This window comes from Durio zibethinus, chromosome 1 (genome assembly GCF_047325235.1).
Source record: "Durio zibethinus cultivar Kanyao isolate XHJ-2024 chromosome 1, ASM4732523v1, whole genome shotgun sequence".
Taxonomy (NCBI): Eukaryota; Viridiplantae; Streptophyta; class Magnoliopsida; order Malvales; family Malvaceae; genus Durio; species Durio zibethinus.
In genome coordinates, this window is record NC_143162.1 from 1,299,554 (window position 1) to 1,314,474 (window position 14,921).

General features: G+C 31.5%; 1 protein-coding gene across 2 annotated transcripts; it reads right to left on the reverse strand.

Moving 5' to 3' along the window:
* Window positions 1-7,709: 7,709 nt before the first annotated feature.
* On the reverse strand, window positions 7,710-14,590 carry LOC149520247 (disease resistance protein At4g27190-like). Of its 2 annotated transcripts, XM_089756114.1 has the most exons (8): window positions 14,401-14,590; window positions 14,013-14,110; window positions 11,956-13,903; window positions 10,459-11,782; window positions 9,527-10,300; window positions 8,570-9,325; window positions 8,245-8,442; window positions 7,710-8,132 (listed from the first exon to the last, which is right to left on the reverse strand). In XM_089756114.1, the coding sequence occupies exons 3-7, from the start codon at window positions 13,884-13,886 to the stop codon at window positions 8,281-8,283; spliced, it is 4,947 nt and encodes a 1,648-aa protein (XP_089612240.1). In that variant the 5' UTR covers window positions 13,887-13,903; window positions 14,013-14,110; window positions 14,401-14,590; the 3' UTR covers window positions 7,710-8,132; window positions 8,245-8,280. The 2 variants fall into 2 exon arrangements, with proteins under 2 accessions (XP_089612240.1, XP_089612255.1); XM_089756129.1 differs by lacking the exon at window positions 7,710-8,132 and having other exon boundaries at window positions 8,256-8,432; window positions 14,401-14,589.
* Window positions 14,591-14,921: the final 331 nt, after the last annotated feature.

The following is a 14,921-nucleotide window of genomic DNA, read 5'->3' on the forward strand; positions in this document are numbered from 1 at the left end:
TGTTTCTATCTTATTTGACAATGAAGATAGTGGCTGTCAGCGAGATGGGTGATCAGAGCAGTGGAGGGTAGGGTATGGTAATCGGAAGGGTGGGGTGTAGGGCCTGGTGGCAGTGGTGCCGAAAAAAGCACCACTGCCATCCTCGATTTTTTTTTGTTTTATTTTTTTTATTTTTTTGTATTATTTTTTTTTTGGTATTTTGTATTATTTTTTATATTTTTTTGGTATTTCGTATTTTATATTTTTTTGTCTGGACAAATTTGATGTCCACAATATTTTAACACACTAGTAATATTTAAAAAATATATTCTTACCTAAGAAGTTCTTAAAGCATCTCTACCCGAAATACTTTTAGAATCTTATCACCAGATAAATTTTCTTTTTTTTTCATTTTTTATTACTTATTCTTAATTTATTAATTAATTTTTATTTGTTATTTTCTAATAAAAAAAGAAAATTTATATTGTATTAAAAAGTTTTTATAAATACTTCAATAAACTGGTAATATTTAAAAAAATCTTCTCACCTAGAGATTTCATAGGTATCACTACTCGGAGTACCTTTGAATCTCATTGTCGGATAAAAATTTTTTTTTCTTACATTTTTTATTATTTTATAAGATTTATTCTAAAATTAATATAATTATCAAAAAACTTTTATTATATATTTTATTATTAATTATTATTATAAAACAACAAAAATTTATTTTGATAAATTTAAAAATTTTAACATGCATAAATATTAAGAATAATAATTAAAATAACAAAAATAATATAAATTTTTTTAAAAAAAATACTTAAACCTGACTAGTCAACTGTCCGGTCAACGTGCGGTTCGATCTGACGTTAGCGGTTCATTCTGGTTAGAGCGGTTCAGAGTCAGTGATTTGGGGATGGTTCAATTCGGTCTGGATCGATTCAGCTGGATCGGTCTGAGTCTAAGAGTGAGTCGGGTTGTCGAGTCAGTTGCACAGATCCAGGGTCGGGTCAAAGGGTTGACGCATGGATCCTGAGGCTAAAATGACGTTGTTTTAGGGTTTTATTGAAACAGCGTCATTTTGGCTTTGGTAGTTTTTATAAAAGGCCCAAAAAAATTTTTGTCATTTCCTCCCTTCTCAGAAAAAAAAAAAAAACATCTTTTCTTCCCTCTCGGCCCAAACGCAGGGAGGTTAGCCAATTGGTGTCTGACCGTCGTCAGTGGTTGCCATCCGATCGTTGGAAAATATCCAAAAGCACCTAAACATTCCCTTTAACCCCCTCTTACCAGATCTGAACTCCTTTTCACCAAAATAAACCCTGATCGACGTAGATTGGGGTTTAAAGTTTCAGTTTTTTTAACTAAAACTAACTATTTTTTTGTTTCTGCAGCTTTTGCTTGGCGCTGGGTTCCTCACCAATTCAGTGAAGACTGTGATTTTTATTTGAATATTTTTTTTTTGCAAGAAGAATTTTTTATTCTGAAAACTTTTTTTTTTTTACAAGATCTCCTTCTCCATTCTCTTTTGTTGGGTTCAGCTAAGAGCTCTATTTATAGAGCTTCAATCGTGCCCTGTGCCTGAGTGAGTGGCACAGCGCTTAGCATGGGGGTGTAAGCACCAGCCTTTACCCATTTTCTTTCATCTATCTTATCCGATAATGGTAGAACATGATGGCTAGAAGCCTAGGCGTGGGTAAGGGTGGCAGTGGTGAATAGGGGTACTGATGGGGTGGATAAGGTTTGCATGGTTCAAGAAGTGCTGATGGGGTGGATAAGCTGGTTTGCAAGGTATGGGTGATTAGAGGGATGGGTAACCAGTGATACCGTGCAAGGCACCCTGCCATTAGCCCCTTTTTGTTTTTTTTTTTTTTTGTTTTTGTATTTTTGTATTTTTCTTTTTTTTTGTATTTTTTTATATTTTTGTTTAATTTAATAAAATAAAGAAAATAAAATGCAGGCTGAGCCTATAGAATAAAATGAGCTTCGAGCCCGATCGAAATCAAACTTTAAGTCTAGTCAAATTGAAATCGGGCCTGAAGCCCAATTGAATTGAAATCGGATCTCGGTCTAATAGTCTGAGAACTATTAATTAAAATTCGAACAAATTTGATATCTACAGTTAGGATTTAAAGTTTATCCTTTAAATGAATAGGAGTTCGTCCCTTGTAAGAATTTAGGTATGAATATTTTTTCTTTTGTTGGATGGAATTGTCATTTCATTCATAGCCTATTTCGGATTCATTACAAGTGCAACTCTATTTAATAGTTTGGTTCATATAAATTTTGTTATATGATATATTTAAACTAATTAAAATAATATTAATTTTGATCTATTAATTTAAATTATTAATATTAAAATTGATTAATATAAATGATAATAGTATTATTATTAATATGATATTATTAATAATTAATTATATATAATAAAAACTAATATATTTCAAAAAATATTTTTATATTAAAAGATCTAAAATATTTTTAATTTTTAATATTTTTAAAATTTTTAAAATATTAAAATCTTTTGTATATTAAAAAAAGTAAATTTTAAATTTTATGCAAATATATAAATTAAATATCAAATTTTATATAAGTATAGGGATCATTTATATAATTTAATAATTTATTTCATCCTTTTAAGTTATCAAGTCAATAAAGTCAATGGCAACATCAACAAAGTCAACAAACTCAAACATTTTTAACAATAAAAAATTAATAAAATTAATGATTAGATTAAATTTATCAAATTAAAATAACATAAGATCTAAATTTATATAAATTATAATACATAAATTAAATTTTAAATTTTTATAAAATATAAGAACGTCAAACATATTTTGACCTATTATCTTTGATGTTTTTCAATTTTTTAAAAGTACCTTTGGATTTTGTTACTTGTCTTTTTATCCTTAAAAATTTTTTATCTTTTTTCTATGCCATGCGTGATTGGTATGTTCTGTATATTATCGCTGCGGTAGTTCTAAGTTTATTGTTTATCGCTTCGTTATATTAGAAATTATTTTCATAATGAACTAACGTACTATATTTTAAATATCTTTGGTTTATGTGAATAAAAAGTTTTGACTAATAATATTTTTTCAATAATGAAAAATGTCATTATCTTGGATTTCAACACGAAAATCGATAAACAATAATTTGATTTTATTGCAATGAACGAACATAATATATTCCAAATATCATTGGTTTACGTGAATAAAGAAATTTGACTTCTAATAATTGGCTTTTCAATAATAAAAAATGTCATTATCTTTGACTTTAGTACAATAACTGATAACCAATAAATTTGACTTTTTTGTCACATAGCAAAAATTTGATATTACCTGTTTGTTGTTCATATTATCTTTGATACTTTTCAATTTTTGATGAGCAACTTTAGACTTTGTTACTTGTCTTTTTATCCTTAAAAGAATCTTATCCTTTTTCTATTTTATGTATGATTGATATTTTTTGTATATTATTGATGCAGTAGTTCTAAGTTTATCGTTTATTGCTTAGTTGTATTAGAAATTATTTTCATAATGAACTAACGTACTATATTTTAAATATCTTTGGTTTACGTGAATAAAGAAATTTGACTAATAATAGGTTTTTCAATAATGAAAAATGTCATTATCTTGAATTTCAGCACGAAAATTGATAAGTAATAATTTGATCTTAATTCAATGAACTAACATAATATATTTCTAATATCATTTGTTTACGTGAATAAAGAAATTTGACTAATAATAATTGGACTTTCAGTAATAAAAAATGTCATTATCTTGGACTTTAGTACAAGAATCAATAAGCAATAATTTGATTTTACTTTTGGCACATTGCAAAAATTTTATTTTGCCTGTTTGTTGCTCATAATCTTTGATATTTTTCAATTTTTTAAAAGCACCTTTGGACTTTATCATTTGTCTTTTTATCCTTAAAAGATTCTTATCTTTTTTCTATGCTATGTATGATTGGTATGTTTTGTATATTATTGATGCAGTAGTTCTAAGTTTATTGCTTAGCTGTATTAGAAATTATTTTCATAATGAGCTAACATAATATATTTCAAATATCCTTGGTTTACGTGGATAAAAAACTTTGACTAATAACAGTGGGCTTTTTAATAATGAATAAAGTCATTATCTTGGATTTCAGGAAATCGATAAGCAATAATTTTATTTTATTTTAATAAACTAACATAATATATTCCAAATATCCTTGATTTATGTGGATAGAGAAATTTGACTAACAATAGTGGGCTTTTCTATAATGAGAAATGTCATTATCTTAGATTTTAGCACAATAATCGATCAGCAATAATTTGATTTTATTTTTGGCATATAGCAAAATTTTGATTTTGCGTGTTTCTTATTCATATTATGTTTTATACTTCTTAATTTTTTTAAAGCATCTTTGGATTTTATTACTTGGCTCTTTATCTTTAAAAAATTTTTATTTTTTTATTTTTTATGTCATGCATGATTGGTATGTTTTGTATATTATTGATGCAGTAGTTCTAATTTTATTGCTTATCTATATTGGCAATTATTTTTATAATGAACTAACATAATATATTTCAATTATCCTTGGTTGACGCAAATAAAAAAGGTTTACTAACAATAATGGGTTTTTCAATAATGAAAAATGTCATTATCTTAGATTTCAGCATGAAAATCGATAAGCAATAATTTTATTTTATTTTAATGAACTAACATAATATATTCTAAATATCCTTGGTTTACATGAATAAAGAAATTTGACTAATAATAATGATTTTTTCAATAATAAAAAATGTCATTATCTTAGATTTCAGCATGAAAATCGATAAGCAATAATTTTATTTTATTTTAATGAACTGAGATAATATATTCTAAATATCCTTGGTTTACATGAATAAAGAAATTTGACTAATAATAATAGGTTTTTTAATAATGAAAAATATTATTATCATAGACTTTAACATGAGAATCGATAATATAGAGATTTACACTCAATTTGTAAAATATTATTCACTTTGATTCAAAAATCTTATGATTTTATCTTACAAAAATTATTTCATAAGTTTCAGTTTAAGCTTCTACTTATATATCATAAAAAATTCTGAAAATCTTCTAATGTAATATTAAAGTATCACAAACTTATCTTGTTAAAACTTGATGTTTAGTCAAACTTAATATAAAATATAGATAAAATCACAAAATTGCACATACAGAATCATAGAATTAGGATCACACGAGACATTAAAATTTTAAAAGTGATTCTCACCTTGTAATACTTAACTTGATAGGATTTTAGAATTGACTTTCACGATATAACACTTAGCTCTCATTTGATAGATAATTACTCTGATACCATTTATAGAGCCATATACTCAATCTACGATAAATTATTTATTTTCACTCGAAAATTTCATGATTTTATCTTACAAAAAGTGTATCACAAGTTTAAATTTAAATCTCTATTTATATATCTTAATAGATTCTTAAAATCTCTTGATACGAGATTGAGGTGTCACGTATAAGCAATAATTTGATTTTATTTTTGGTACGTAGCAAATATTTGATTTTGCATGTTTCTTATTCATATTATCTTTGATACTTTTCAATTTTTTAAAAGAACCTTTGGGCTTTAATACTTGGCTTTTTATCTTTAAATTTTTTTTTTCCATGTCATGCATGATTTTTATGTTTTGTATGTTATTGATGTAGTAGTTCTAACTTTATTGCTTAACTATATTAGAAATTATTTTCATTATAATGAACTACCATAATATATTTAGCGTTGGCAGTTTAACCTGCACCTGGCAAGTTCTGACTCGATCTAATTTCATAGGATTGATTTTTTTTTTTTTAAATTAGGTTTCGGGTCATGTTAAGTCAGGTATTATTAAAAAAATTCGGAGTCAGGTCGGATTTACGTTTTAGGTAAATCCGATCTTACCCGATATTATATTAAAAATTATTTTTTAATTTTTAACTTATATATAATTATATTTAAAAAATAATATTTTATATTTTAAAAAAATATTTCATTATTTTCTAATCGGGTTGGGTCGGGTCGAGTTTGGGTATAAAAAATAAAAAAAAATTTAAGTCAGATCGAATTTGAGTTTTATAATCATAAAATCAAATTGAATTCAAGATGAATAAAAATTTATCCTAACTCGACCCGTTGCCAATCCTAAATATATTAATGCAAATATCCTTGACTTACGTGGATAAAGAAATTTGATTACTAATAGTGGGCTTTTCAATAATGAAAAATGTCATTATCTTAGACTTCAGCACAAATATCGTTAAGCAATAGTTTGATTTTATTTTAATGAACTAACATAATATATTTCAAATATCCTTGATTTACATGAATAAAAAAATTTGACTAATAATAATTGGTTTTTTAATAATGAAAAATATCATTATCTTAGATTTTAATATGAGAATCGTTAAATAATAATTTGATTTTATTTTTGGCACATAACAAAATTTTGATTTTGCATGTGCCTTGTTCGTATTATCTTCCATAGTTTTAAATTTTTTAAAAGTACTTTTCGATTTTGTTACTTGCCTTTTTTTTTTTTAAGTACCTTTGTTGCTTGGCTTTTTATCCTCAAAAAATTCTTATATATATTTTTTATGTCATGTATGATTAATATGATTTGTATATTATTGATGCACTTGTTTTAACTTTATTGCTTAACTATATAAAAAATTATTTTCATTTTAATGAACTAACATTATATATTTTAACTATTCTTGGTTTACATGGATAAAGAAATTTGACAAATAATAATAATAGATTTTTCAATAATAAAAAAAAAATATTATCTTGAATTTCAGCACGAGAATCAATAAGTAATAATTTTATTTTATTTTTGGCACATAGCAAAATTTTGATTTTGTATATGCCTTGATCATATTATCTTTGATACTTTCCATTTTTTTAAATGCACATTGGACTTTGTTACTTAACTTTTTACTCTTAAAAAAATTATTATCCTTTTTTTTTTTATGTCATGCATGATTGGTATGTCATGTATATTATTGATGCATTTGTTCGAACTTTATAGCTTATCTATATTAGCAATTACATTCATTTTAATGAACATAATATTTTCAAAAATCCCTGGTTTATGTGAATAAAGAAATTTGACCAATAGTGGGCTTTTGAATAATGAAAAATGTTATTGTCTTGGACCCAAAATTAGAAAATATAAACAATAATTTTATTTTATTTTTGACACATAACAATAATTTGATTTTATATGTATCTTTTTCATATTATCTTTGATACTTTTCAACTTTTTAAAAGTCCCTGTGGACTTTGTTACTTAGCTAAGACACATTCAATAAGATCTGGATGGTTTATCAAGGTCCCACGAATTGATGAAGCACAAAAATGTAAACCTAGTTTTAGTCATCAATACAAAGCCAATTTTGTTTTTTTTTTTTCTTGAAAATAATTTTGTTCTTGTTTTAAGACTTTAAAAAATGGGGTAAAACAAAAATACCCTAACGAAAAGGCGCAATTTTTTCATTCAAATAGTAACGGCCACCGTAAATGAAATCAGGAGTCTTGCTAGCTGTCTTCGACCTTTCATTCAACGAAAAATGAAATGCGGTCTGTCTTCGACATTTATCATTTTTTTTTTGGATAAAATCTAATGTTATTCATACAAGGAAATCAGAAGTTTTGCTGCAAAACATGCAAGCCACAAGGAAGGAGCAGCAACGCCAAAGTTAAGAACAACAAAGTTAAGAACAACAGAACATGATTACAAAGTGCAGAACATTATTTCTTTCTCTCCATATATATAAAATTATTTATAGAGACGAACTGATCAGGCAAGCCTGAGCTGAGGACAGTGGCGGCCATATAATTCCCCTTGAGTTAGCAGTAGTCTATTGAAATTCAGCATCCGAATACCAAGTGATCTGTTTGTCTGAGACAATTGCAAAATGAAAGACTAAGCCTGATGAGAAAAAGGATAGGAGAAGATTTATGATCTCTCCGCATACTGGAGCAAAACTACAGAATAAACAATTTTGTAGCAGCGATTGAAGAATGGTTCCAGGAGCTAGTTCTCGGAAGAGAAGGTAATCTGCCCAAAATTTCCATCCAAGCAAGGACTGAGTGCCTAATCTCCTCCCAAGCACTAGCAACTGTAAAAGTGCCAAAAGAAGTAGTTGCCTTCAACTTAACCCTCCAAAATAATCCAAATTAACAATTTAAAAATCTGATCAACAAATGAAAGAAGAAATAAATAAGATCTACCTCATGATACGGAGGCAAGATTTCTGCACTTTGTTGTCAGAAACTTTCTCCTGGTTCTTCCATGTATGGAGGTAGCTCATTTGGTTGATACCAACGATACCAATATATGTCTTTGCCGGTAGACCTGTCTGCTCCATCCTCTATTTGTTGAATTGCAGTAGCAGTTTTGACCGTATCTTTCTCAACAACTTGGGATGTCTTTCCAACCAATTAATTAAAATGTCACTATATATGAGATATGCTACTAATCTCTAGGAAAAATTGCCTAAAGATGTGAAAATAATGAAATTCTGCTGAACATAGGAACAGGAGTGTTGAGTGATACCTTTGTTTTGGCGTGAACAAAAAGATTTGTATCAACTGTAAAAGCTGTAGTTATCTTGGGACATTCTTTCACCGTCAAAGACCGCAAAGATTGGAATATAAAATGATAACCCTCGGGGATGGAGCTCAAGAGGCTTGGCAATTTCCCAAGGAATAAAACTTCTAATTGAGGGATGAACACCCTTTTCCCATATTTGGTGCTCGCTTTATCTTCATTTTCAAACAAATGCTCCAATTCCAAGGCCTCTTCAATTATGAGATATCTGAGTTTTGAAACATAACCAACAGAACTAGCAGGGAATAGGCGTTTCAAGTTTTTGCACTTTCCAATTTGCAACCTGGTCAAATTGGGGAAACATACTTGGAGAAGAACTTGTGATGGTGAAATTTGATCCGCGGCAACTATTTGCTCCAATGCTTCGCATCCCCATATCTTTAGATATTTCAAGTGCAACAAGCTCTGAGCAATCGTTGGTGAAAAAACATGTCTCAGGCTCTTGCAATGAATCACCTTCAATGTAATAAGATTCTGAAGGGTTACATTTTGGAAAGGATCCTTCCATATAATGCATAATTCAGGTAGAGTCTCCAATCGCAATACCCTTAAACTTGAAAGAGTATATCCGCCATCAGTCTGAAATACCCTCTCATGATTTTTAGCAGCCAAAATTTCCAAATTTGGTGACTTTTGTCTCAATTCAGGGACAATGGTGTCACACTGCTTGTTCTTATGTCTCATATTAAAGAGGCAAAACTCCTGCAAACACAGAAATAACCCAATCTTATAAAACTTTAATAAGGCTAATACTGCAGAATTTTGTTTTGAAACCTGTCTAATAATTCTATATCTATGGTAAAAATGATAAAACTTCTGATGTGTGTGACCATGCTTTGACTATAAATTATTATCAGCAATACATAAAAAAAATTAAAAAAAAAAGGAGAGCTCATTGGATACCTTTTGGGCATGCATAGAACATGCTGAATCTGAATGAACAAGAAAATTTGTAGTTGTCTTGGAACATTCTTTTACTTCCAAATATTCCAATGTTGGGAACACAAAATGACAACACTCCGGGATGAACCTTATGAGGCTAGGTAGCCTTTTAAGGAATAATCGTTTCAATTGAGGAAGTACCATCTCTTTCCCATCTTTGAGGTCTGTTTCATCTTCATTTCCAAATATTTGCTCTAATTTGGAAGCTCCTTCTACTTTGAACTCTTCGAGATTAAGAAGACAATGAGCAACACTGATTGGGAACAGACATTTCAATTTGTTGCAACCTATGATCCATATTTTTCTTAAACTAGGGAAGCTTATTGTAGGTTGAAGTTGAGCATTAGATGACGATGTTGAACTTTGGTCCTGATCAATTATCTGCTCTAATGCCTCACACCCCTTTACACATAGGTAGCTCAAATGCGACAAATGTTGGGCAAGCATCGGCGGGAAGACGTATCTCAAGCTCTTGCAGTCAATCAACATCAATTGTGTGAGATTTTGAAGAGTTTCTACTTGAGTTGGACATTTCCATATAACCTGTAACTCAGATAAGTCCTCCAAGTGTAGTGTCTCTAGACTGAGAAGGAGGTCACCACCTTGAAGCTGAAATATCTCTTGACAATTCCCAATTGTCAAATATTCTGAATCTGATGATGACGTCTGTCTCAATTGGGGTCCAACTCTGGTGTACAATTGGCTATTATTCCCAACCTCAAAGAGGCGTAGCTCCTATCAAAACATGCTCTTACTTGATTATATTGTGAATGTTGAATATAAATACATAATACTATTTTTTTTGCCTAAGAAGAAAGTACTAAACTAGAACTCTAGATCTCTTCCTAATAATTATGATGCATAAAATCATGGCTGAAGAGAGAGGGAAGTACCTTTAGTTGAGCCAAAGTCCTAGCTGGCAGTTGAGCAGTAAAACGAGTCAGTTCAGGACATCTATACATTTTCAACTCTACCAAAGATGGCAATTTGACAAAACAATTTTCCGGACAGAAACTCTTCAAATTCACTAAATTTTGAAGCACTAATGATTGCAACTGTGAGAGCACAATATCCTTTTCATCCTTCTCTTTTACGGTGCTGAAAATTTGTTCTAATTGAGAGGAATCAATTATGTTAAGGCTTTTCAACTGTGGAAGACCTTCAGCCATTGACATCGGGAAGACATGTTCCAATCTAGAACAGTCAATTATCCTAATAGTTGTCAATTTTGGCAAGCACAAAGGATGCAAAAAGGAGTTTAGTGATATTTCTTCATCATCTTCTTCGAAGTCAGCGATGATTCGCTTCAATTGAGGGCAATGGAGTATCTCAAGTTCTTCAAGCTGAATCAAACTTTGAGCAAGGAAAGGCGAGAATAAAGACGTCAATTTGTCACAATGTTGTACCCTTACAACCTTTAGACTGTGGAGACTTACATGGTGAGTCTGTCCTTTCCATATGCACAATAACTCTGGTAAGAACTCTAATTCCAGGTACGTTAACATTGAGAGCAATTGTGGCTGATCATGTTCTTGCTTGAAATGAAGAAGCTTACCCATTTCAAATACTAATAGCATCTGACGACAATCTTTAATTGTTACCTTTCTTAGATTTTGTACCCATGGATCTGCAGAGATCATGTCCATACAATGTCTTATTGACAACTCTTTTAAGTTTTGCAGGAACTCTTTCGGAGGCAGACCATTGCATAACTGCTTCAAAGAAACCATTTTAGTCATGCTCAATTTCTCCAAATTAGAGAATGCAGTGGTTGGCGATTGGTGCTGAGTAGTATCGATCAGACATTCAATATCCTTGCAATCTTGAAGTTCAAGAAAAGTTAATTTCTGAAGGCCTTGTCGATCCAAGACTGGAACAAGATTTTTATAACCTGTTATGCTATCCAAGGAAAGATCTTCCACATTGAGAAGCAAACTTTTAAATGCGTCCAGTGAGGATTCCTTTATTTTCAAGGTTTTAGAGGTGGGATAGTTATCATGTTGCCATTTATTTACCATTATCGCGTACCTCTCCAACTTTGGGAACACGAAATGTTTTGAAAGGCATTTAGAACGAACGCACAAGGTAAGTGCCTTTAAATGGCTCAACAGATTTAGCTCTGAAAGGCTTGCATTGCTTCCCTCTCCACTTTTTTCTTCGGTTGCCCATTGTTCAAAGCTAGGATAATCAATGTATAGCTCTTCCAGGGACTCCAATCTAGAAAAACACAAAAAAATCAAAGCAATCAGTTCAATAGAGGACCTACATTAAATTACAAATGGAAGCATTAAACTGATCAATGAATGCTTATGTTGATTTCATCAGAAAGGTATACCCATATTTTTCCTCTGAAGAAATGGAAAACAAACATCTGAACGATACATACATACCTTGTGAGCAAGTTGATGGGAATCCTCTGAAGCATTCCGCATGTTGAGAGATCCAGCAATCTTAGGCCCCTCAATCCCCTTAGCTCAATCGGTAACTCGTAGATATGAGAACTGCGAAGGTCTAGAATCTCAAGTTTCTTCAATTTCGCCAATGAAGAAACATTCTCGAGTTTGCACTTTTCCAAGCGCAGATTTCGAAGATTTGTCAGGCCTTGAAGTCCTTCTAGTGACAACAGAACATTTTCAAGGGTTAAGACTTTGAGGGCTTTCATTCCTTCGAAAAATGCACCTGAAACTTTGGTTGAACCATCTCCACCCACTAACAGGGTTTCAAGCTTCGGGCATTCTAGTCCATCAGGAAGCCTCTCTATTTTGTTGTTCATCAAGGAGATTGCTGTGAAACATTCAAAACTTTCACTCCTAGGCCATTCCTTCCATCCAAGGCCTGCATTTACCTTGAATACTTTCTCTCCTTTAGATGTTATCCAGTGAGCAAAATCACGAACCACGTCATGCATTTTCACACATTTATCTTTACGACTATCCAACAACAAACCTGAGTTTTGAAGGTCTTCTAGCTTGGCACGCATCTCCGTCCTTGCATCATCAATTAAGCTAGCATCATGGAACAGTCCTTGCCCAACGCCAAATCTGGTCAAATCTTCAATACTGATATCATAATCTTCGGGAAAAAGCGAACATAATAAGAAACATGATTGGATCTTTTCTCCCGTCAAACAGTCATAACTAATCTTGAGACGTGTATAGATGTTTTCATAGCTATTACCAGAATGTTGGCTTTCTTTGAGCTGTTTATTGGCTACTATCCATGCATCAAGAGTTTTATGTTTTAGGGCCCTTGCTATGGTTACAATTGCAAGGGGCAAACCCCCGCATTCCCTGGCAACTTCCATTGCTACATCACGCAAGCGGATACCTTCAAAGTCATTTTTTAGATCTGCATTTTTTTGGAACAAATCCCATGCTTCATCCTCTTCTAAAACTTCCAGGTCAATCACCGGATGGCAACTCATGTAAGAGCATACTTGTCGAAGACGCGTTGTCAAAAGAATTTTACAACCTATGTGATCTTCACCGATGGGAATTCCAATATCATTCAAGTTGATGCTAGTCCAAACATCATCAAGAATCACGAGAATTCTCTCCACATTTTTCAATCTCAGCCATAACTGTCGTGCTTTTCCTTGTTCGCTTTTCTTATCAAACTCTAAACCCAAGAGATCTGCAATTTCATCTTGAATTTTGTCAATGTTTACATTTTGGGACACTGTAGTCATCACAACTTCATCGAAAAGCTTCAATTCTTCAGCTTTCTTTCCGACTTCTTTGACCAATGTGGTTTTACCCACCCCTCCCATCCCAAGCACTCCAATCATATTCACCGAATCATTCTTCAGCGCCTCCCAGATCTGACTCAAAACAGATGTCGAAGATTCTGAAGGCACAAAATCCTTAGATGGGAGGAAGTTGGGCAGACTAGCACGATGGCCAATGCGATTGGGATCAAATTTTGAACTCTCTACAAGTTTAGCAATCCCAGGCGTCTTCTTTGCTATTTTCTTAGCAAGCCTGTAACGACAGTTCCAATTTGGACACCAAGTGAGACATGGCTTGTTTTCTTGTATTTCATTTTCCAGGCATTCTACTTCTTCCATAACTTTATCCGCCTCTTCTAGCCACTTCTTCACGTCCTGCTCAATTTCTAGAGTTTGCCTTCTGGCCTCCGCAACATCATTTTGCAGCCTAGTTTGTGCCGATGACAATAATTGTTTCTGTTCATTAAATTCTTCGACAATGTTTTGAAAACAAAACACGTAACGAAGATTACTTAATGCTGGCCTCAGCACGTATTGCTCCACCAGGTTTTCCGCGACACCACTAGCGACGGATGTAGCAAATTCAGCAGCCATTAATTCTTCAAAATGATCTGAGTTGAAGAACAATTCTCTTAAGTAAAATTATTGAGAGAGAGAGAGAGAGAGAGACACGAATAGAAGAAGAGATATTGTATATGTGAGAAGCTCAACATCAAGTACCTGACTTTTGAGGGGAAATTGCCTTTGCGAAATATGAAGCACGACGAGAAGGAATTCAGTCGACAAAACCACACAATAAGCTACAGTAACTAAAACAGCTGCATAAAATTAAGACAACATCAAGCTGACAAAACTATTAATTGTTTGATCATATCAACGGAAATGTTTTTAATTGTTTTAGTTTGAAAAACCAAAGTGTTTTATATTAAGAAATAAAACAGAAATACTATTAACATTGTTGATCAGGTAATTTAGTAAAATACAGATTGAAAAAAGTTTTCAAAAGAAAAGAAGTTAATAAATATAAAAAGCTAAGGATAGAAGTTATAGATTGTAGTTCATGACAAGGTGGAAAAAATAGAAGCACTTTTCTCTAAATAGGCTTTACCTCAAGCGGGCTTCCAAGCTAGCTATAGATTAAGCGGCTGATGATCACTGGATTTAAGAGAAGATCACCATCAGAAAATCAAAGGAAGAACTGCTCTGCTGCTCTCAACTTTTTTTTTTTTTTTTGTCTGAGTGTTTTTCTCTGTTAGGAAATTTAACACACCATCAAAATGGGGTCGGACTTTTGGGTTGTAGTCGGAGTTGAGAAACAAATCACCAATAGAGGAGGAATTTTGAGTGCACGCTCCAATGACGAGAGTGTGGAAAATGTAAGCAATTGATCGTTGGATTGGATGACATGTGTGGACAAAAGAATAAAGTTAGTACCGTAATTGAGTTGGAGAATGTCGCTTTAGTGAAAAATTCACTTCTAAAATTCAAGCCAGTGTAGTGGCAAACTAATTACTAAACTAATTACTGTTGGTATAGGTGGGTTTGAATCAGGTAAATTTGAAATCATATTATCTTAAATTCGAATGATTTAGATTTAAATCATTTTAAATTTAGATATTTTCAGATCAC